Source organism: Macrobrachium rosenbergii, chromosome 1, assembly GCF_040412425.1.
Source record: "Macrobrachium rosenbergii isolate ZJJX-2024 chromosome 1, ASM4041242v1, whole genome shotgun sequence".
NCBI classification, from domain to species: Eukaryota; Metazoa; Arthropoda; class Malacostraca; order Decapoda; family Palaemonidae; genus Macrobrachium; species Macrobrachium rosenbergii.
Window position 1 is genome coordinate 49,259,090 of NC_089741.1, and position 23,676 is coordinate 49,282,765.

Below are 23,676 nucleotides of genomic sequence, written 5' to 3' on the forward strand. Positions count from 1 at the left end.
TCAGGAGAAGAGCCAACTGGAAATTGGTTCACCTAAAGATACGAACAGTAACTTCAGAAGTATTACTCGAACAACTTGAATTAATGAATAAAGTGTTTTCCGATTTAGATGTTTGCAAACAATCCGATCAAAGGAAGTGACTACATTCCGTTATATTTCTGGATATTAATAATTTCTCGTGATAACTCGGTTTCTCTTTATGCCTAAAAGCCTTCACTTGAATATTTGCTTGAAATGAAGTATCTACCGAGGAATAATGTTTGATTTTGTTGTTTGAGTAAGATTCCGTAGGCGCTTTAGGCAATAAAGTATTTTCAAACATACATTTTAATATATCATTATATGCATTATACAGCCATAATATAAAGCCTTTTTACAGCCTAATGCAGCATAGGTTGAATAACGGTAAACATTTTTATAGACACTGTTTGCCTATCGAGAATCTCATTTATTATGATGAAATTGTTGACGATAAATATTTTAGCATCAGCTATATAGGTTCCAGACGGCGAGCCAGCATTTGCAATAAAGAACAAATTCATCGAATACGAGTTAGGGAAGGTTGGGGATGGGGGCGGGGTGGGCGTTCGGTATAGGCAATTCTACAACTTACGGGATAAATTCATCTGCGTGCGACTGTTCCGGCAATAGCATGCAACGTCACACCTCCAGGTTGGTTTGTTGTTAATTACTGCAAATTCTCGTTTTGTGGAACATCATGGAATGCTGTGTTATGTGTATATGAGATGGGGAATGCAGGTTACGACTAACTGTTTTCTTTAATGAAGAGAATGAGCAAATTTACGAATGAGATTCGTGATCTTCCAAAGGGGATAAACTATACAAGCTTTCCTTCCAGTTTCTCTTTTCCAGACGGTCCACAGTCTCCCACGCAAGTCAGAGAGAGAGAGAGAGAGAGAGAGAGAGAGAGAGAGAGAGAGAGAGAGAGAGAGAAACTGTTCTGAACTTTTCATTTCCGTTTTTTTCTAGTATAACTTGGGCAGGGAAGCGCACGGATGCAAACATCGAGAGGAAGAAGGAGCGAGACGTCTTACCTAGAAATTTTGATTCGTAGATTCGAAAGCATCGTTGCTACAAAGAACCTCTCGGTACGATGGCTACACACTTCTTTCTGTTGTTTTAATCAAAACTTGCCCCCTTTTTCATCATATGCTATAATGTTAAGCTCCTATGTACAAGTGTGCTCGCTAATATAATGTCTATACTAATAATTTATAGTTATGATATACTTTATATTGAAGAGAAAAGTGCTTGAGTGAAACGTGTCTGAGACTCTGTCTCAACTCTATAGAAGTAGAAAAAATAAAGTATCAAAAATATAGATGCTGTATTCCCATGGCTAACAATATGTATATCTAAAGTATAATAATAATATTATTATCTGCACGATCATGGGGTGGAACTGCCCTTGTGTAAGGAGCACCTCATCCCCACGTTACCTCTTGTAATACCACTTGAAGCCAGACTACTGTATGTACTACAATAAATAAATATATCTATTGTCTTGAACTGAGAACGTGAAATGATACCATACACAAGGATTCTTTATATCTAAATGTTTCATCCTTATAGAAATCTACATAGAAATGATATTCCACAAATACAGCATTTATAAAAATGGAGAATAACGCACGTCTTTGGAAGAATTATTATGAAACCAAATTTATGGCCATAGGTATTATTTTCCTCTTTGTTTGGGTTTCTTGAACAGCCTTACTGTTTAAAAAGCAAAAATGAAATTCATTGATATGAAAAAACACTTACCGAAACGCTCTATGAGCTTCCTATGTCCTAGTAATTACATATTGTCAGAAACATACACATCAGTGTTACCAGCGAAATGTATAAAAAACCCATCAGTATCACCAGCTAAAATGTATAAAACATACCGCAATGAAGAACAAGTAAGAAATGCTGCTTGTCTTTTACAATCATCCTTTTGCTTGTTAGCATTTGATTAGCAGGAAATTTAACACAAAAATAATAATAAAAAAGTATCAGTCATAAGGCATTTGTCAATATACTGTAAACCAGAAATGAATGATAAATCATACCAATTCACGTTTTGCCAATTCTGAAAGTGATTAGGAATTTCAACAAGTGATGATACAAATACAACACCTGTAAAGGTTGTAGCCAGACCTGCTGGAAATAGGTTCCATATATATATATGTATATATATTGCGCATGTATATCAATACATGCACACATGTGCTTTTTTGCTCATGAGAGTTTATTGTGACCTTTTTCTTTATGTTTCTTCACTCGGTAATTCAGTTCACCAAGGACGACACTTCTGGTCAATTTCATCCTCGATAACACACAAAGTCTGTCACTAAGTGAATATGATTCACAAAAAATGTAGGAGTTACAACTTACAGTTGAATGTTATGTTTACACTCACTCCTGTACCCAGTTTTCCAATAGATTTGCTTATAATCTTCTACAGAAAAGCCTGACAACTCATTGCGCAAAGGACAACCACTGGATTTGAAGGTCTAATTTACCTTATTTCTTAATGTTCTTTTCACTGTATTTCTTTGGCCGCCGTCACTGGGTTCAATCAATGACGAGAGCAAATAGTTTTTGAATCTTCTGTTTGGTCACTTGTCTATTGCACCAGTATCTGCGGAATAGATTGAAAAATTATTATAGAAGTAATGAAGAAGCCTGAAATATCATTACATAAATTACCTTTACACAGGAATGCTTCCAGTTATCTAAAAACTGTTTAAGCTTATGCTAAGATAGATATTTAGCTATTTCATAGGAGCCATGACACGTGAAAAGTTTAAATGATCTGGATTACACGTGTTTTTGTTGTCTAGATGAATGTACTTTTACCTCAAAACTGCAAAAAGTAAATGACTGCAAATGTTCCCGGGCCTCTGTTTACGACCAATGAGTTTACATTTTAATTTGCACGTTTAGACAGTAGTCACTCAACATTTGAAGTCTCTTTACCATGTGAGGATTTTAAACGCATGTATGCCGTCGTATATTCATGCTTGAGGACACCTATTCTTAGGATATAAAAATGGAAGTTTGGAAGATTTACTAGACAACTTGAGTCTAAAGGAGCGCCCTTCACCACTTAAATATCCACATACCTGCTACCTCTGGAGAGGCAGTAGCCAACACTTCAAGTTCTTGTGGCTTTCAATATTTACCGGTTGACAGCCACTGATATACGATCAATAAATTTTTATCAGGAAAGGACGCAACAGATATGGTTACCCAAACTGGGGTTTTCTTTTTAAGGGGTGCAAAGTCAGCCTTGTAAAAAAAAACAAAAAAAAAACAAGAGGTTAAATGACTTGACAAAAACAGAGGAAGGCAGAAAATTCCAAATACTGTAAGAAAATGGGAAAGAGAATTCTCGCAACAATTACTAATTACAGAAAATGTTTGTAGTTAATGCTACTTCAAAAGACCTGTTTTCCGCACTGTGCACCTGTTACTCCACTGACCACACGAAGACCTCAGGGTCTCTGAGGTATCAAAAATCCTTGGAATACTCTCAGCGAATCTTCGTACTTACTAATTCGTCCTTTACTGTATTTCCTGTATGGTTGCCTCAGGCTCGTAGAATCATAACCGTACAGGCACATCAGCTGAAAGAGAAAGCACATTTCAGAAAACATGACTTCTTGAATTTTCCTTTCGAAGCAGACAACGCCTCACAATATCTTCCAATTTAGTCTTATATGTTTTACAAGAATTTACAAATTTCTTATGCTCCGAAAAAACTGCCAATTGCCCTCAGAGATGAATGGCTCTATAAGCTAAATGAAAGGACCAGATGTGTTTTTTAATAGGGAGAGGAATTTCTAGGTTATAAAACAAACGTAATTTTTAAATTCATGCGGTTTTCTAGAAAACACTGAAATGACGTCGCCTGGGAAATCTGACATAGGTAATAAAGTCTAGAATCAATGAGTATAAGCAAAAAGGATATAATGAAAAAGGAAACGTTTAGAATGATCACTAGTCAATACTTGTGGACACTCGTACAAAACACAGACACTTGAATAAGTGTGAGTGTATTTGCAAATAAGATGACTGGAGTGTGAAAAAAAACTGATTCGGTATGGACATGAATGTGGATTTCTCTATATAATGGATGATTCACAGGGAATGAAATGAACTGATGTGAATTCATGATAAAATCGTTTAAAATCATAACTGGAATACAGCTGGACTTCCAGGCAAAAGAGAAAATACGAAAAAATCTAAAGGACTGACTTGACTGTTCGACAATGGGAAAAAGGGAGGGGGAAAGATGGGGGTCAGCTTTTCTGGGTTGGGGATCACATGCGGGGTATGGGCGTGAGTGACTTACGGGCGTGAGAGTTAGTGGAGGGAGGGGGTGCGGGAGGAGAGGGTGGGAGGAGGCGCCGGGTGCACGCGGGTACCTGGCGGCTTAACGGCGGGCACAGAGAAGTAGCGGGAATCGATGTGGCCCGGCTGATGGAAGCCCTTGGGAGGTATGACTCCAGCGATGGTGGCATGCTTGGCGTCGGCGACAGGCAGCCGGCGAGCTCTCATTCCATGAGCTGCTACAGTCTGCGACTTGATTGCGTATGGCTGTCCCTGTAAAACTGCCCTGGGCAACTGAGGCTCTGTGAATGTGGTGAAAGATGATCCAGAGCGTTCATAAGGAGGGGTGTCTGGCTCTACAGCTGTCACAGAACTTCGTCTTTTAATCACAACTGGTGTGGAGGCATCGCTATAGACTGGCTCTGATGCCACAAACTTTGAAGGTGGCAAAAATCCATAACCTCCACCGACAACCTCTATGTTGGGTTTACCAACTCTAGTAGGGGGAGGTCCACCATGGTTGGATGGAGGGACTGGTGGAGGCACTGCGCCCCTTTGCAGAGAGAGGCTCTTCACGGTCGGTTCTGGAGGGGGTGGTGGAGGCTGGTTTCTGCACAGGTCATCGACGCTAGAGCACCGAGGAGGTCCTCCTGCAGGTATGGGCATACAACTCTCAGATCCCGATGATCCAGATTTTGAATGGGATGCCGAAGAAGAGGAATAAGAGGCCTGAGAGTGGATCCCAGAGTCACATCGCTTGTCAGGGGGACTAACTGATGATGCTGTGGACGATGAGTCAGAACAACGAGGGGCTTCGCCTAAGAGGGTAGAGGAATCTCCACTGCGTCCCGGACTGCTTTCCTGCAAAGCAAAAATCCCATAAAATGTTTGCACTGAAGATTAAGCAACATGTAGTTTCTGAAAAAGGTGATACTCAAGACTAATATGTTAGAGTCTGAACAAATACTTGATTAGGGATCTAAAGTCTAATACCAAAATGTTACCGTAAGATTAAATTTTCTTATGAACCTGCAAAAAAATTGCGATTGTAGTAATCTGGATAGGAGGTAAAACTGCCTAAAATCTTCATATTAAGTAAAAAATGTAAAGCTTTAGGCTGACTTCTGAACTAACCAAAGAATTTCCACGAAGGACGCTGATCTGAGGATGCGGTTGTGCTAAGTTGTGCTGTTCAACACTAAGCTGATTATTTCCAGAAGGATGTAACTGAACTGGTTGAACTGGTTGCTGGGTGCGAACAGGCTGAGGGGCTGGAGGCGGTGGAGTCTCTACAGGAGGTGGTTCAGGCATGGCACAAGACTCAGGAGGTAATGGAAGTGGTGGCTATCCAAGAGAAAATGATCTATCATTAATATTTCTACTCAGCTCAAGGACAGGGTACCCAGTCATTCTAAAAAAAAAAAAAAAATCAAGGAAATGTCATTCCAGTAACATGAAAACAGAGTAAAACTAACGAGTTGTTGAGAGGGTCTAACATTTAAAAGAAGATTGCACTGTACTAATATAATTCTGCTTCCCAACTAAAATGACTATGAGGTCTCGAGTGATGAACGACTATAGTCTAAAAATAATTTGCATAACTGTAAGAGATCAACTATTTGTGGAAGGAACGAGAAGCAATGAGAATACCAGCTATAAATCTAGATCATTCATCAAGCGTGAAACTGCAGATACTATTAAATAATCTTCTACCTTAATTCTTTTTATCACTCTACTTAAGACATGCCGAATGCACAAGAAATTCTAAAATAGTGTTAATAAACTCAAGATATAATTTAGGCAAATGAAAAATATCATTCAATTACCCAAATTGCGTTTTTTTTTTTTAAATTTATTTCCACTTCAAAGCAAATTTGAAAATTATAGAAATAATCTGATTCCCTGCCAATTAGGTAATGAAAAGAGCACCCAAAACACTTTAGGAGTCTCAAGAGATTCTTTTCCAGTATTCAACGATAATGTTAATTAAATGCTTTGTTGGATGTAACAAAAGTATATATATATATATATGTATATATATAATATATATATATATATATATATATATATATATATATATATATATATATACTATATATATATACTATATATATATATATAGAGTTAAAAATCTAACTCTTGAAATTTTACATTTTTATCAAGTAATAACGAGTTATGCAAAGAAAGAAAATATACTTAGGTAAAATTAAAATGATTCAATAATAAACTACTGAAAATAATAATATGGAAACTAGATTCCTTACACCTCATAATGCAAAAAATGAATATCAGGATTTTATTCTGTTGGACGAAAAACATGTTCAAAAGTGAACAAGCGAGACTAGTCTTGAGTAATTATATTATCCACACATTTCATTAAGAACAACTGCATCATATAGGCTATCAGAACTATCTAACACATATGTGAAAAATCCATAATTTCATATTGTTTGATGCTGACAAGAATCTTGGGCGATTTCACAACCTGAAAAGTAGTACAAAAATAAAAATATATATACAAAAAGTAAAATTGGTGTACCCTGAGAGATTCTTATGAACCTGTCATCTGTGCTGTAGGATTTTTTCCAGTATTTTTTTTTTTTTTAACATGAGCTGATGCCTGTGTTAATGCATCCACTGACATCGTCTACGTTGTTAGGCGTGATGGAACGAAAATAATGAGTGAGGGAGAAAGGTACAAGAAGTGAAGAACTTCTTTTTTTTTGGTCTACTTTTCCTCTCTTCTTGTCACCTTCTTTCGATTTTTGAGAGAAAGGTTAAGGAGGAAAATTGATGACAAAATATCTTCCAGTGACATTTTACAATTAGGTCTGCATTTAGAATCAACATGTCAGCAGTCACAGAAACAGAGAATAACCACATAATGTAACCCACAGCAGGTGATATAATTTTCTCTGGCAAAGGACATATTTTCTTAGAGTTATGAGTATTCTTTATTATAAAAACTAATTCTGTAACAACAGCTAAACTAATTTTGATGTATTTATGCAGCTGTTGTAATCAGAAAAACAAACAACGTCTCCCTCCCTATTGTTTCACCTGATATGCGTATTCACAAACGAAGGAACACACGCACTTATTCTTTACGCCAAGGCTTAACACTCACAATACTCGTCAGTTTTTCCGCATCATTACTCCCGTAGTCCTATGAAAAAAAATCTGAGAGAATAAACAACAAACCGAGTTGAGGGAGAATTACTCCAACTAATGGAATCTCGCATAAATGACACTTTCAAGCCCCTTTACGAAAAATAGAAATAGAAAGTTATTTCTCTGCCTATTGAAACGAAAAAGGCTTTCGCGGGGAGTAGGCGACCCAAGGTGAGGGGTAAGTATTTTTTTCTTATTTTTTTGTGTAGCGTTTATAATGGTGATGCGAAAGAGGAGTTTCCATTCCCTGGAAAATTATGCATCATCCTTAATGTCCTTTTTAACCTCCCCTTCGCCCCCACCCCTAGCTTTCCTGCCTTCCTTCCTTCCCCCTCCCCCTATAGACTTCCGGTCTATATACCCCCTCCTTCCTTCCAGCCCTCCTCGCGTCCGTACTAAGCAATATTTGCAGTCATCTCAAAATGAAATTGAAAAGGGCCAAAAGGCTTAAAGGCCGGGGAGAAGGACTTCAGGCCTCACCCCTCCCAACCCCCAACTCCCATCACCTCACCAATAACATCCACTCCTCCTCCCCGCAGTTCATTCCCTCACTCACAGTCACCATCGATTTCTCTTGTATACTTTCAGTTTTTTTTTTTTTCTTAGCTTTACTCGTTCTTATGATTTCCCTCTGTTGACTTATCTTTTCCTTCTTCTTCCTTTAACTGCATCTTCCTCATTCGCTTTCTCTTCCACACACTTCTTCCTCCAGTGCATATTACCTATCTGTTAGTTTTTCTTGATTAAATGGCATTACGTTCTCTATTGCTTTCAAAATACGGTTGCGCTATTCAAGTTTCTCTCAAGCTTGTCTCTTATGTGTCTTTTATATGTATTTTTGTATATTATAATCTACTCCCTTACCCCGTTCCCTCCATGGAGATATTGCCATTGCCATTTGGAAATGCTTATGCCTTATTTGTTCTCTAAATACTGTTGTTTTCTTTCCTTGCCCAGTATTAGTGGTCTTTACTTGAGACAAGAGGTCCTTGTATTTCTATCATGTGAAAAACAGTTGCGAGTTATTAGCTCTAAATTCAAGGCTTTCACTAAACATGTCTTTTACATTATTTAAATAGTACTGTGTCTTGGAAAGATCATATTAAAGATTTAATCTACTCTGCCTCAAGGAAACATGGAACGCCCTTGTCCCTGAAGGCATTATTTTTCCCGGGTAATTCAAGCTGTATTTATATTTACTAAGAAAATTCTTCTAAAGATAATGCAAAATCAGTCCCTCAAAGAACCTGAAATACAATGCTCCTAACAAGGATGATGGAGTAATTTGGATATCTAGTCCATGAAAGTGTTATTCTAAGAAAGCAAGATCATCTCAACCACCATAATCTCTGGAAATCTTTGCTTTCTCTTGAAATCCTAAATTGTGGAGACAGCTTTCTGTTTTAGAAAAATAACATCCGTATGCCGGATTACACAGCACTTCAATACTCCATTTCTAACAAAAATCGTCTGCATATGAGCTCTAATACACAAACGCCCGATGTAGGTTGTTCCCTGGTATTCTTGGTGGATATTAAGATTTCGTCATGTATGTCACACTAGATGGGTACAAAGTAACGGTGTAATTTGGAAATCGGCAATTCAGATGGATTACACGGGGAAGCAGTTCAGTAAATTACATATAATCGAAAGAAGAACAAGAAGGAGAAGGCTTAATGAGGTTGAGTAATCATATGAGTATCACATTTCACTTTAAAACATTCAGTGAAATTATTCATCGCATATTTTTTTAGTCATAGCTGTAAATTGGCCAGACATCTATTTTTAGTTTCTTCCAGGGCCAATGCCACTCACAACTTACGTTACTGATTTCTTTTTCATTATAGGAATGGGAAAGTCGAGAAGAATCTTATAATTATCCATCTATCTTGAAGGTACTTTTTTAAGTGAGGGTAACGTTACATTCATAGGAAACACTTCTATGCTAAGCATCTTCAGTACTCATAGAATAAGCACTTATGAATTGTTTAAATATTATCATTATGCACTTATGGAGGTACTTTATGTTAAGGAACCCTTTATGGAAAAGGTATAAATCCATACTACCGCCGCTACAAATAAATGAACAAACACATTTCCATCCGTTTGGTCTGGTGCCTAATAATATGTCAGTCACGTCTTCCAGCTGCAGCTGGTGCTAGGAATGCATGAGGCAAAACCATGCATTCGTGAAGATATACGACATGGTATCTTTCAAAGAAGGGTGTTTTGGAGGGATTCCAATCGGATCAGTTTTCGAAGTTTTATTTCGTATGAATAATGAATAAAAAAAGCAACTCGCTGGAGCATTTTTTTTAATACAAAGGCAACATTTAATTCTTCTATTTCACAGGAAGTTAAACTATAACTACTTGAAGACGAACGCACTTTGTTGGCTTGTCATTTCTCACTGTGAGCCACTGCAACTCACATAAGATTCCTAAGGTCTTTTGCAAGCCTCTAAGAATTAATTTCCATGAGGAGATTGGTAGTCACATGCCTTTGTCCTAACTCCTTATTACCATCGCTCAAACTAGCGTTGCTTAACTTCTCTAACCGGTGTAGCAAACTCGTACTGAAGTTTCCTAGCCTGCAGATTTACTGCATCATCCATATATACCGAGCAACAGCAGGTCTTCCTTATGTTATACTGCCAGTCATATCTACTAACATTCCAGCTGGAGATTATTGCAACCAGAAGGCACAGCAAGATGGATATGAGATATTTCGTCCTGTCTAGACAGACTGGGCACACCAGCATAAGCTTTTGTACGAGTCATTCTCTTGATAATCAGGGATCGCGGGACTGCTGATGCAGGGATGTGCCTCAAGTTTGTCAAGAGGGAGTGGTATAGATAAAATTACCTATTGGAAATTGTAGGTTGATAACAGCGTTGAATTATTGTCTATATACACATGTTTTTTGATGCTATGAACCCAGATATGTAATTTTTACATGAACGAAAATGGTCCTGTGAAGACTGTCATTTATCTAATAATTATTTACCATCACATATCGTCACGTTAAACACAAAATAGATATTGTCAACACCATAAAATGTATCATCACAAACTGCAGGAACAACGCCAAATGTGAATAATAGAAACATGATCCGTACTCGCATTGAAAAGTGGCTGGTTTCATTCATAGTCCTCTAAGTGACAAACAACTAAAAGTGTGCACTTTACTCTCATCTGACATAAACAACGACTCTAAAATCATACTTCTTTAAAGTATGACTCTGAACGTTAATCTCAAATGTCATATTGGCTTTAAACATCTTCAGACACGGCCATTTTTTATGAAAAAGACGAAATTTGATGGGATGAAAAACTTACCAGGAGACCCTTCACGTTTATTCAAGATTAAACCATCAATAAAGGAGCGGCGCTGTCCTTCAGGTAAAGAACTTACAGTCTTCTCGATGTGGCACCATGAGGTAATGAAGAGAAAAAAAACTAATAAACTCAAATTCAACAATTTCCATAATGCAATTACTTGCAATGAAATTTGCATAATGTGCAATTCATAGAGCGGAGTATGTAGTGAAAATATGAATTCCAATTTCCTTGCACGTGCATTATTCCACGCATGCAACAGGTTCACGCATTCTTATATGCGTATGGAATGATCAAATCTCATATGAATGAAAGTAAGACTAAACCTGATCTCAAAAGATTCAATGATGAATGTTCATAACCTATGCTCATATGTACATGGATATTGGTATACATGCTTGCATGCACGTCCCAGTGGTACGAAAGTACCTCTATTCATAGGGTATTCTTCAATACTGATAAGCTGATATTTCAAGCAACGCTCTGCTGCGTCGAATAATAATTTTCTGTAAAAAATGTGTGATAAATATAACTTCTTTCCAAGCTGTTTTGATGTAAACTTGTGTCAGTTGTTTGTGAAAGGACGAAAGCCTTTTTGAATGTAAATGAAAAATACACAAACTTTCATATTGAAGAAAAAAAAAAACTTTAACCTACAACGGCCCATTATTTACAAAAAGCAAATAAAAAAATTATGAAACGCATTATATAAGTTTACAAAAAGACAGAACAATCTCTTTCCTATAATGAAAGATCTGAAATCTTTATCTAGTGGGCAGCTGAGGTTAGAGAAAATTCTCTGGAATTTATGCTACTTATTTTTGATACGAGTGTTACAAGGGGAAATTTATGGGACCACTACATACACTTCTGTTTAATTAAATTCTGTTAAATTTTTAATCCAATTCTGTTAAATACTTTACATACATGAGCTGAAAAACATGATTTCCATAAAGCTTTTCTTAATATTTTATCCTGATAAAAAGTAAACTATTTGCACTATAAATATAAAAAAAAGCAGTGTACAACTTTGAAAATTTGTCCTATGTACCCTCTTTAGCTGATATGTCACAGCACTAACATTATTCCATATTTAAAAAAACACCAGCCAGTCCTCTCTGTTCGGAACGCTCATTCTTCTCTCACAACAGGAACAAAGCCACATTTTCCTGAATGTAATTTATTTATGCAATACTGTACAACGTGTTTTTTACCACCTTGCACTAAAACTAAATCCACCTCTAAGCACTGCCTTGACTTTCCTCTTTTGTTCTTACTATACTGTATAAGGACTACTCTGTATCTCATTCACCTGCATCTTTAATCTAACACCTCTAGTATTTAAATTTTGTACTTTCATTATGATGCAATCACTTGTTTCAGTTCTTACTTATTGATGGTATGGCCACGAATACAAGAACCGGCTAATTTTCAAAAGTAACCACTCTTAAATCTTATTTTTTAGTTTCATCTCATCGCAAAACTCTGAAAACGAGTATCTTTAAAGTTTCTCGTTTCTGTGATGGACATATGTTTTGCATATTCATCTGATGTACTTTGTTTTTGGCTTTGATTCCTTCTTATTTACTTTGTCAATAGTTCTCCGGTTTAAATTATTTTCCTACAAAGATAATTCCCCCTGTGTTCGTGAACTTCTGTGTAATTGAATAAGGTAACAATTTTTTTTTGGCCAGTTTTCATTTGACCTTTTCTTGAAGGAGCTTACAATTAATCTTGCATAACTTTCATTAGTTAAGAATCATTTTTGAACATTCACTTTAAAAGATTCATTTGTGTATGAGAACCCACATTAAAATAAAAAGACATAATATAATCACTCAAAGTTTACCAACATGAATACACAAAAACACTGAATATATATATATATATATATATATATATATATATATATATATATATATATATATATATATATATATATATATATATATATATATATATATATATATACTATACACACAAACAAACACACACACGTTTGTACTTACAAGGCGAAAAAGATTAATCTTACCCATTTCTAGAGGAAACCCAGATGACAATCATTGTTGAAAATTCCTCCTGTAAAAAGGCCCTTGGGAACAACTATTTAAAAAAAAAATCCGACTAAGGCGAGGTATAAAAAGCGGTGCTACTTCATTACGGGGAAGAAGTGGGTTAGTGTGTTACTTACAGGCGGTGTCGAGGGTGGGGGCGGATAGTGGGCGGGGTCAGTAAGTTCGGGGGGCGGAGCGGGGAACTCGGCGCCCGCGGAAACGCCCTCAGACTCCTGTACTACGGCGGAGGTTTCGGCAGGGGGCGGGGGTGCCACTTCCTCTGCCGTAGCTGCTGCTACTGCCGCTGCCGTTTCCTCCTCCTGTCAGGTCATCAGGGGTCACTACAGGTTGCACGTGAGAGCATGGATATGGATGTGTGTACTTGTGGGTGTTAATGTCTCGGCGTTTATTGTCTGTTTCTCATTGAGTTTCTACACATGTATATATATATTCTAAGTACTTCTACTCCAAATTTATTAGTGTCAACAAATCACTATCAGTACTAGTGTATGTAATAACCTCGTATGAGAACAGGTGCAAGGGTTCTTTGGCACAGCATATAAAATTATTTCACCAAGAAGCTGGTACATGAGAATTACTGAAAGAAGCACAAACAACAGACCAAATTCAAGCTCTCATAAAACAAAATGTCTGGTTGTTGTAATATAAAAGTAAATTCTTCACTCCAAGACAAGTGTTACTGAAGCCAAGCTAACAAAAGCACTAAAGTCATTAGTGATTTCAAAATGTGTTTGTTTGCTGCTGCATCTTCTGCTAAAACCAAAAGACAGGATCATGCTGTTTGTACTAACCTTGTTATCTATCCTTGCTTGCTTCATGCTTTTTTTTTTTTTTTTTTTGCTAAAAACGATGACTTTATCAAGCTTTCAATACTGACCTTCTTGTTCTTTTCCTTCTCCTGAAGCCCTGGAAACTTCACTCCTTTAACTACATACGTTTAAAATAAATAACTTTCAAGTTAAATCTTTACAAACTTTTTCCTCCCGTGGGCTCAATATTCAAGTCAATTACCTGATACTAAAACAGAGAGATAAATGACAAGTAAACTGGAATCAGCACGTATCATTTCGCAAGCGCACATAAATATACTCAATATATTTAAGTATAGTTCACTTATCTGGTCAGAATTGCACTAGATGGCACTAAATTTTATTTTTTAAAGTTCTGCAATGGCTGAATTTCTTTAGATATTCTGAAGGGATTTGCCTACGAAGTTGTTCTAATGTTTCTTGGATCTAATTTGTATTACCAGATTCCTTGCAATAATTACATTATTTCTTACTATACCCAGGAGTTCTTTGCCTCAGGAAATTGTAGAGGAATATGCTAGACGCCTTCCTCATCTGTATGGATGCAGCACGGACCCTACAGACCTCGTGAGCCGTGAATATTGTGCGCAGACGACATAGGGCAAGTAAGAGCCAGAGTATAAAGATCAGGAGCACCACAATCATTGCGAAAAAAAATTAGCTTAGAAATGGGAGCTGAAGACAGCAGCTTTTCCTCCAGGGCATGCTACAGGACCATCGGGGGGGATGAGAAAAGGAAAGTTGGATTTAGGAAGTTGCTGGAAACTTTGGCAACCGAGGAAGTAACGTTTTTTCTTTTTTTTTTTTTAGGAAATAAGATAACGATACTTATCTGGCTAAGTCTATTATACCTATGTTCCCTCATCTTGCACATATGCAGTACGCTTTAAAAAAACTGCTATGATTTTCCAATCATCTTGAATAATCGGAGTTTTCCTCCATGTGCTGTGTTTGCAACTATTGATATTACATCACTGTTCGCGTATGTCCCAATAGAAAAAACGATAAATAATATAGTAATTGAATCTCCGTATAACACTGAAAAATGACTTCATGAAATGAGATTTAGAAAACTATCAAAATTATGTAATGATAATATATTCTTTTTTAATGAGGACCTCTGCATCCAGCATGAGGACTTTTCCAAGGGCAACAATAAGTCTTCACATTAAAAGTGATGAGCATAATAACGAAATATTTTCTATTCTTCTAAAGTCAACATAATATAATAAAAATATACTAAATTATGCTCAATAAGTAAAAGTGCCAATAGTATCACTAAAAATGTAATATCAGCCATTTTTCCACTAAACATCAAGTTAGAACCAAATGACACTCGGATGGACAACAAACAAATCCCTTATATTATTTTCATCGCAGGCAGCCTTCTGCAGATATACCTTTTATTCCACCAATATTCACAAAACTATAAATTGCATTTCACATCCACAGCGCAATAATTGCCCAATGAGCAATTCCGTCCAGATTTTGTAGGTCAGTGAACGCTAAACATGAAACGTGAATTCATTTATTGTAAGAGCTCTTATACTGCTGTGGATTATTATTCAAAATATCATCATCTTAAAAACTCATCTCAGTTTCATCATGACACTACTGCATGTAGATGGCAGAAATGGCTGTCGGTGAAATGCATATATCGTTTTATTTGCTACTCGAATGCCTATTTAATATTTAATAGGTAATTTTTATCTTACCATTCTTACTGATGTTTAAAATAACATTCATTATCTGCAGAAAGTCAACAAGAATATTTAAAAAAAAATTACCTAAACGTTATTTTGAATATAAAAGGCTGCTGCATACCTTACAAACTAAAAATGCTCTTGCTGGGGAGCTATGCATATAAATCAAAACTGTTCGGCAGCGATTAACATATTCTGAACCTCTGAGCGCTTTCAAAACCGACAATCCTTGGATATTTTCTACACCTCACCAGCATACATTGAGCAGTTAAGTCGTGGTGTTTTTTATTTTTTAACTTCTTCAAAGCTGCTTTATTCAACATGGAATGCTACGCTTTTTAGTTGATGTTCACTTTGTGACCAGTATTTACGTAGCAAGTCTTTTCCGGGGGCTATAGCTAGTGCCTGGGGTCACATGGTGTTAAGTATGGTCGCTTGCAATTTGCCTTCAAGCATGAATTGGCAGATAAAAAGTTAATCAAATTATAGACTGCTACTTATACATATACTGTACGTATAAACACGTGCAACCGAGTTGTTAATCTTAAAAATGAGAAATAATCAGAAAAACCCACATCTGGTATGGTTTTGTACAGAGAGAGAGAGAGAGAGAGAGAGAGAGAGAGAGAGAGAGAGAGAGAGAGAGAGAGAGAGAGAGAGAGAGAGAGAGAGAGAGTAGTTTGCAAGCCTCTATCCCCAGGGAACACTTTGATGCTGCCTGCGAAATGGTCGGCAGTCGGCCTTTTGGGACTTTTTTTTTTGGGACCAACCATGTTTTAGGATCTAATATCAGCAGGGAACCTGGGGCTAAGTTATTTCCCCGAAGCATAAAGTCGTAGTTGCTAAGCTTATCCCTTTAAAAGTTAAAAATAGCTGATAGCCAATAATCTAGGGTTTTGGATTTAAAAGTTTTTTTATAAATATTGTGTTACGCACGAAAAAATGTAAGAACTCTTGTTTGTTGATTATATTTACTGAGATGCACACACACACACACACACACACACACACACACACACACACACACACATATATATATATATATATATATATATATATATATATATATATATATATATATATATATGTATGTATGTGCGTCTCATTAAAAATACTGCTTACATATAATGGTGTTACTGCTAAGCGACTGATGTTTAAAGTCATTATTTATTTATCTATTTATTAAGAGATGTAATGAAACAAAAAAAAAAAAAACACTCATCTTAATTAATCTGAATGTCGGGCCGAATGAAATGCCATTTCCATCCCATGAATCACATGAAAATTTACATAAGTTTTCTGGGGTAAATGGCGATCCATTTATTGCTTGAGCCAAATGAAGATTCATCTTCAGAGGTAATGAAGATCTATCTTATCATCCTGAGTTAAATGAAGACCAACAATCATCTCTGATTCATTCCTGATTAAAATGGAAGCCACATTCATTTCCTGAGTCAAATGGAAAGTGATGCTCATTTCCTGAGTCAAATGGAAAGTGATGCTCATTTCCTGAGTCAAATGGAAAGTGGTGCTCATTTTCTGAGTCAAATGGAAAGTGATGCTCATTTCCTGAGTCAAATGGAAAGCGATACTCATTTCCTGAGTCAAATGGAAAGTGATGCTCATTTCCTGAGTCAAATGGAAAGTGGTGCTCATTTTCTGAGTCAAATGGAAAGTGGTGCTCATTTCCTGAGTCAAATAGAAAGTGATGCTCATTTTCTGAGTCAAATGGAAAGTGGTGCTCATTTCCTGAGTCAAATAGAAAGTGATGCTCATTTTCTGAGTCAAATGGAAAGTGGTGCTCATTTCCTGAGTCAAATGGAAAGTCATGCTCATTTCCTGAGTCAAATGGAAAGTGGTGCTCAATTCCTGAGTCAAATGGAAAGTGATGCTCATTTCCTGAGCCAAATGGAAAGTAATGCTCATTTTCTGAGTCAAATGGAAAGTGATGCTCATTTCCTGAGTCAAATGGAAAGTGATGCTCATTTTCTGAGTCAAATGGAAAGTGATGCTCATTTTCTGAGTCAAATGGAAAGTGATGCTCATTTTCTGAGTCAAATGGAAAATGATGCTCATTTCCTGAGTCAAATGGAAAGTGATGCTCATTTTCTGAGTCAAATGGAAAATGATGCTCATTTCCTGAGTCAAATGGAAAGTGATGCTCATTTTCTGAGTCAAATGGAAAGCAATGCTCATTTTCTGAGTCAAATGGAAAATGATGCTCATTTCCTGAGTCAAATGGAAAGTGATGCTCATTTTCAGTCAAATGGAAAGTGATGCTCATTTTCAGTCAAATGGAAAATGATACTATTTCTGAGTCAAATGAAAGTGATGCTCTTTCGGGAGGTCCAATGAAATGATATTCATTTCTGACTCAAACGAAATGCGATGCTCATTTCCTGAGTCAAATGAAATGCTCTATTCATTTTCTGAGGCAAATGAAATGCAATACTCATTTTTGCAGGTTAAAGCGAATGACCATCTCATTTCTGACTCCGACGAAACACGATAAACATTTTGACTCAAAGCAAAAATGCGTGCTCATTTTCTGACTCAAACGAAGTACAATACTTATTTACGACTCGAGCGAGTAAATACGCGTTTACACAGCTCCGACGAAACGATACGTATTTCTGACTCAAAGCGAAATGCACGATGTGTTTCTACAACTCAAACGAAATGCGATACTCATTTCCTGACTCAAACGAAACACGATACGTATTTCCTGACTCAAACGAAATGCGATACTCATTTCCTGACTCAAATGAAACACGATATGCATTTCCTGACTCAAACGAAATGCGATACTCATTTCCTGACTCAAACGAAACACGATATGCATTTCCTGACTCAAACGAAATGCGATGCTCATTTCCTGACTCAAACGAAATGCGATACTCATTTTCTGACTCAAACGAAATGCGATGCTCATTTCCTGACTCAAACGAAATGCGATACTCATTTCCTGACTCAAACGAAACACGGTATGCATTTCCTGACTCAAACGAAATGCCATGCTCATTTTCTGAGGCAAATGAAATGCGATACTCATTTGCTGACTCGAAATGCGATACTCATTTCCTGACTCAAACGCAATACGATACCCATTTCCTAAGTCTAATGGAATACGATTCTCATTTTATGAGGCAAATGAAATGCGATACTCATCTTCTGAGGCAAATGAAATGCGATGCCCATTTTCTGAGTCAAATGACAAGCGATATTCCTGTTGCTGAGTCAAATGGAAAACGATACTGATTTTCTGAGTCCAATCAGGATCGACAATCGTTCCTATGAGGGAAATTTCACTCGTCTTTCCACCAACAGGCTAATTTTTTTTTTAATCATCCCTTTCTCATTTCCGCTATCATGGTACTGGTTTTCTCCCTCTGAGCGCACCCTTCGACGGTATATATCTTCTCTTCCCCTGCATTGATTTTCATGGCTTCCATTCACACTTTCCCCCCTCTAATCTTCCAAGCTATCACCCTCATTCATTGACGATCGTCATCATCATAGCAGTCATTATTGTAATTATTATTATCACTATCATTTACACATGGTTAGTCGGTGGTATTACGGTAAAGTTGCCGTATCGAGGACCATTTACTTTTCGCGCAGTTCAGGTATTAAATGGCAGTTATAAACTCTTCTTCTCCTTCTTCATTATTATTATTATTATTATTATTATTATTCCCAAATGTAATTCTTCGCCTGATTTTATAATACGAATGTCATAATATTAAAATATGAATATCACACTCTGGATATGGAGCATACGGGTTACATACTGCCATTAATAACGAATGTTTTCAACATAATTCTCCTTACACTCAATAAAATTCATTAACATTACTCAAGCCCCGAAAATTTCACATAATCCCTTTTCTCTGGCAGTCTCAAATCAGCAGCAAGGTTTACATTTTCTGGAAATGATAATCCTTGGCGAATCCGCACTTCCTACATTATAGATCTCGTTTCTGTCTTTGGAATTCTCGATTTCTATCTAGAATTCTTGATTTCTTCCTCGCGATTCTCGATTTGACTGTCTTCACTGAAATTACTAACTTATTCTTAAGCACTTCTTTGAAATTCATGTCGTCTGCCTCGATATTCTTGATAACTTCCTTGGAATTCTCGATATCTTCATTGGAACTAGAATTTGGCAATCTCGAGTTTAGTCTTGGAATTGTCGAGTTACGCACTGGAATGATCGACTTACAGACTGGAATTGTTGATTTACGCATTGGAATTGCCGATTTACAGACTGGAATTGTCGAATTCTTTCTGGGTATACAACGATGTCTTCCTCGGAACTCGCCAGTTCTTCTAAGAAACTTTATCAAAGAATTCTCGAATTTTACCTCAAATTCCCGATATCTTCTTTGAGAGTTTCAAAGGATCTTTCTGTCATCCAACGTAATCCGCTTTAACTTCGCGGCAAATCACTTTCGTGTCCTACCAAAACCAAGATCTTTCTACGAAGCAGCTGTCAGATATGGAGTTATGCTCTTCTTAATATTTTTCTCCTGGTAAATCTAAAAACTGCTTTATTCATAATACATCAATATGATGTTTGCAATTGTATTAAAGTAAGACGTAAGTCATGATTCGTTCTACATAAGTATACTAAAACTATAGTGGGTGTACTTCGGAAGTAGATATTAATGGCTCGTGTGAGAGCTGAACGATACGGGGAGGCACTAGAGGGCATCAGCCTTCAGATTCTCAGCAGTTCTTGCGGACAGGCTGCTAGCCCCAAGTCCTTTTTGATTCTGGGTCCCACCACCGCAGTTGTCTAACTACAAGGTACATAATTCACTGCTTAGGTTTCCACGATCGTGTCCGAGAACTGAACAGGGCCCCCATGCTTCTTAAATGAGAATGCCACTGGTCATACGAGCAAGCCTTCCCCCATTCCCCAAGACACACACAGTACATACAAACATACATACATACATAATACATACATACATATGCACTATAACAATATATATATATAAAGTTTGTTTATATATATATATATATATATATATATATATATATATATATATATATATATATATATATATATATATATATATATATATATATATATATATATATATACATACATGAAAGGTAGTATGCAAAAAGCAAGGGGATCTCATACAGCCAAAGCACTTTTGATGCAACCGGCTAAAAGGCGTATGAAATGAAATTAGACGCCGTCGTTATGCTGAAATTGGACAACAGAAGAAAGAGAAGGACGGAGGAGGGAAAAATGAGTCTTTCAGAAATCCGCGGAGACCAGCAACAAAGGGAACGAGATCTAATAAAAACATCTAAAGAAGGATTCGTGAAAACTACTACAAAGGAGCAAGAAGCCATATTGAAGTTCGCACCACAGAACTGGGTACGAGGAACATCATAAAAGACCGGTCGAATAATTACAGCTGAAATCCTTGATCATTCAGAGAGGGAGGGAGGGAGGGAGGGAGGGAGGGACTCACAACAGCGAGTCATGAACTTGGGTTCACCCTTATGAGATATGCAATGTTCTGGGTCGTGTCGTAAAACTGGTGTTGAAATCATCCGCGCAGAATGAACTCCGAAGCCAGACTGCGAGGGCGAACTCATTATGTGAAACTGATTAGGGTACAACATACAAGTTCATCATTACCAAAGATCCAGCCGTGAAACCCAGCCGTTAGAGTAGGGATAAAATTCTCCTTAAAGATTTAACAACGAAACAGGGCATTAAACGTCTGCTTGCTGATTATAGACACGGGACTGGAGAGACCATAACAACGAGAATGGGACTATCACGAAAATTCAGGCTATGAAGAACAGCCAATCAAAATGCATCCCATGTTGTGAAAGAACCAGTTTCAAACAACAACTCTAATTTTGCACTGGAAAAAAAAAGTTAAGTATATCTTAGTTCAACCAGACCACTGAGCTGGTTAACAGCTCTTCTAGGGCTGGCCCGAAAGTATTAGATTTATTTTGTGGCCAAGAACCAACTGGTTGCCTAACAACCAGGACCTACAGCTTATTGTGGAATCCGAACCACATTATGACGAAAATGAATTTCTGATGATCAAATGTAAAAGTCGAGTTTTTAATGCAATTAAAATGATATTGCTATGAAAGAACAGACTGGGAATTAAAACTAAAAAACAAAAAATGATAAAAAACCTACATTAGCTCTTTCAGACACTGAGTTCAGATCATGAAAGCTTGTAAGAGCTTGTAAAGAATGGTCCAACAGTGAGTTAAAAAGACGAAATTATGTATAAGCTCTTTAGCATTGAACAGTAAAATAAAATAGAGATGTATCCTGAGCATAAAATCGTCATCAAATCTCGAATTGGATTCGTGATATAGGACCAGGAAAGAGTCCACAAAATCGTTATCAAAGATTGAATTCAAAATTAGAATCGGGAAACTGAATGCAAATTCGCTATTAAAGATCGACCAGTGAAATGAAATCAGGAGAGCGATTACAGAAAACGTTATTATAAAATTATTACTTTTTAAACAAACAGTCAGAAAACGTTATTATGAAATTATTACTTTTTAAACAGACAATTTGCAAAACTAATGCCCTGAACACTTCGACAAGTGGACGCACAGTTGTAAGTTATTTGCAAGGTATAGTGACTTAGATATTAAACGAAATGCGTCGCTTATAACCACAAATATTGTTTAATATCATATTCACTATACCATGGGAATAATTTACATCCAAAGGGAATTATAACTGATAGGTTCTTCTGCCCCGGCCAGGATTCGAAATTACACACACACACACACACACATATATATGTATATATATATATATATATATATATATATATATATATATGCTATATATATATATATATATATATATATATATGTAATATTGACTGAATAATTAAATTGACATGCTATACTACCGTTAAAACAGCAAAGATCATTGGTGCCGGAAATTAAAAAACTCAGTAAGACAGTTTCATACATAAACATATAACATTCATTTCTGTTTCTCCATCGTCTCCACAACGAAGTTCTTTTAACTTTTTCATCGCCTGCTCTTCGAAGTTACTCAGTAACATCAAAATAGTAAGTAAAAGATCAGAGATAACTTGCACTGACTGCAGATGCAAAAATTATTAATAATTAATCTTATACGATAGGAGGAAAAATTAGTATATATTAGTCGACCGACAGTGCCATCATATTCAAGTGGCTAGGGAGAGCAACTTACCACGGAAGTGATTTTTATTCTATTTGAAGAACTCCTCGAACTGAAAACGTGAATATCACAGTTTTGAGACACATACATGCCGCTGCAGAAGAGCTCCGCCGAGTCTACGGGCTGGTTTTCACTTTGACCACGGAACAGACTCACCTTATTTGACAGCCTCCTCGTCGGTCCTGGGAAAGACACGTCTCTGAGCCTTGCGTAGTCGCCGTCACTGTCCGAGGTCTCGGTGTCTGAGAGATCATGGAGCACATCCGGGCACCCGCTACGAGAATCTCGCTTCCTGCAGATCAAAGGAAAAGGTGGTGAATGGATGGCGTATTTCCTTCAGAAGGATAATGGTATCTTACATATAAAAATATATCAACATACAACGATTGGGAAAATGCTTTGTAGTGTACAATCATGTCGATTCCAAACCCGGATAAAAGAGGCGGTTTGAGCAGTGCCTTTTTCAGTCTTTCACTAAATTTCATCACAAGAGACCCTGTAATGGATATTTGTTAGCAAATCTTTCAACGATTCAATATCATTAATCCTTTCTCCATCTAATTTTATTTCATTCCTTTGTGCACTCTTTCTTCAATGCTCCTGCTTTTCTTAGATTCATCTTGAGACACGTCACTCTAGGCGTATGATTCTAATAAGCAAGCTTTGTAAACCCTTGTGGTGTTTTGCTGATTGAAACAGCATCATCTCCATATACTAAGTCTGTCATGTTTCTATTATTCCTGCAGTCTAAACCTTCCCTTCCATATCCGACCACTTTTCATTTTCTTTTTTTATTATAAAATCTATGAAAAGAGCAAACAACAAAGGCAAAATAACATTCCCTTGTAGCACCCCACTATTAACTTAAATTCCACTCGGCAAGACCCCAATCACCATTAACTCTGTATCCACTTCGTTCATAGATAATTTCAGTTAACTTTACCTGCTTAACAGAAACGTCATAGTGACGTAAGCTCTTTCATCCTATTGGTTTGTGGACTTTACCAAATGCTTTC

At 36.8% G+C, this 23,676-nt stretch overlaps 1 protein-coding gene across 4 annotated transcripts in view; it reads right to left on the bottom strand.

The window, feature by feature from the left end:
• Positions 1 to 1,710: 1,710 nt before the first annotated feature.
• The window catches only part of LOC136836843 (protein tincar-like), a 559,592-nt gene continuing 537,626 nt past the window's right edge, over positions 1,711 to 23,676 (bottom strand). The window contains exons 13-18 of one of the 4 annotated variants that reach the window (XM_067101418.1): positions 22,817 to 22,952; positions 13,043 to 13,225; positions 5,476 to 5,685; positions 4,437 to 5,202; positions 3,563 to 3,635; positions 1,711 to 2,647 (exon numbers count right to left, since the gene is read on the bottom strand). In XM_067101418.1, the coding sequence (XP_066957519.1) occupies positions 3,613 to 3,635; positions 4,437 to 5,202; positions 5,476 to 5,685; positions 13,043 to 13,225; positions 22,817 to 22,952 (1,318 nt within the window). In that variant the 3' untranslated portion in view covers positions 1,711 to 2,647; positions 3,563 to 3,612. Of the gene's footprint in view, positions 2,648 to 3,562; positions 3,636 to 4,363; positions 5,203 to 5,475; positions 5,686 to 13,042; positions 13,226 to 22,816; positions 22,953 to 23,676 lie in introns of all 4 variants that reach the window. The other 3 variants (XM_067101332.1, XM_067101564.1, XM_067101499.1) reach the window with 3 other exon arrangements.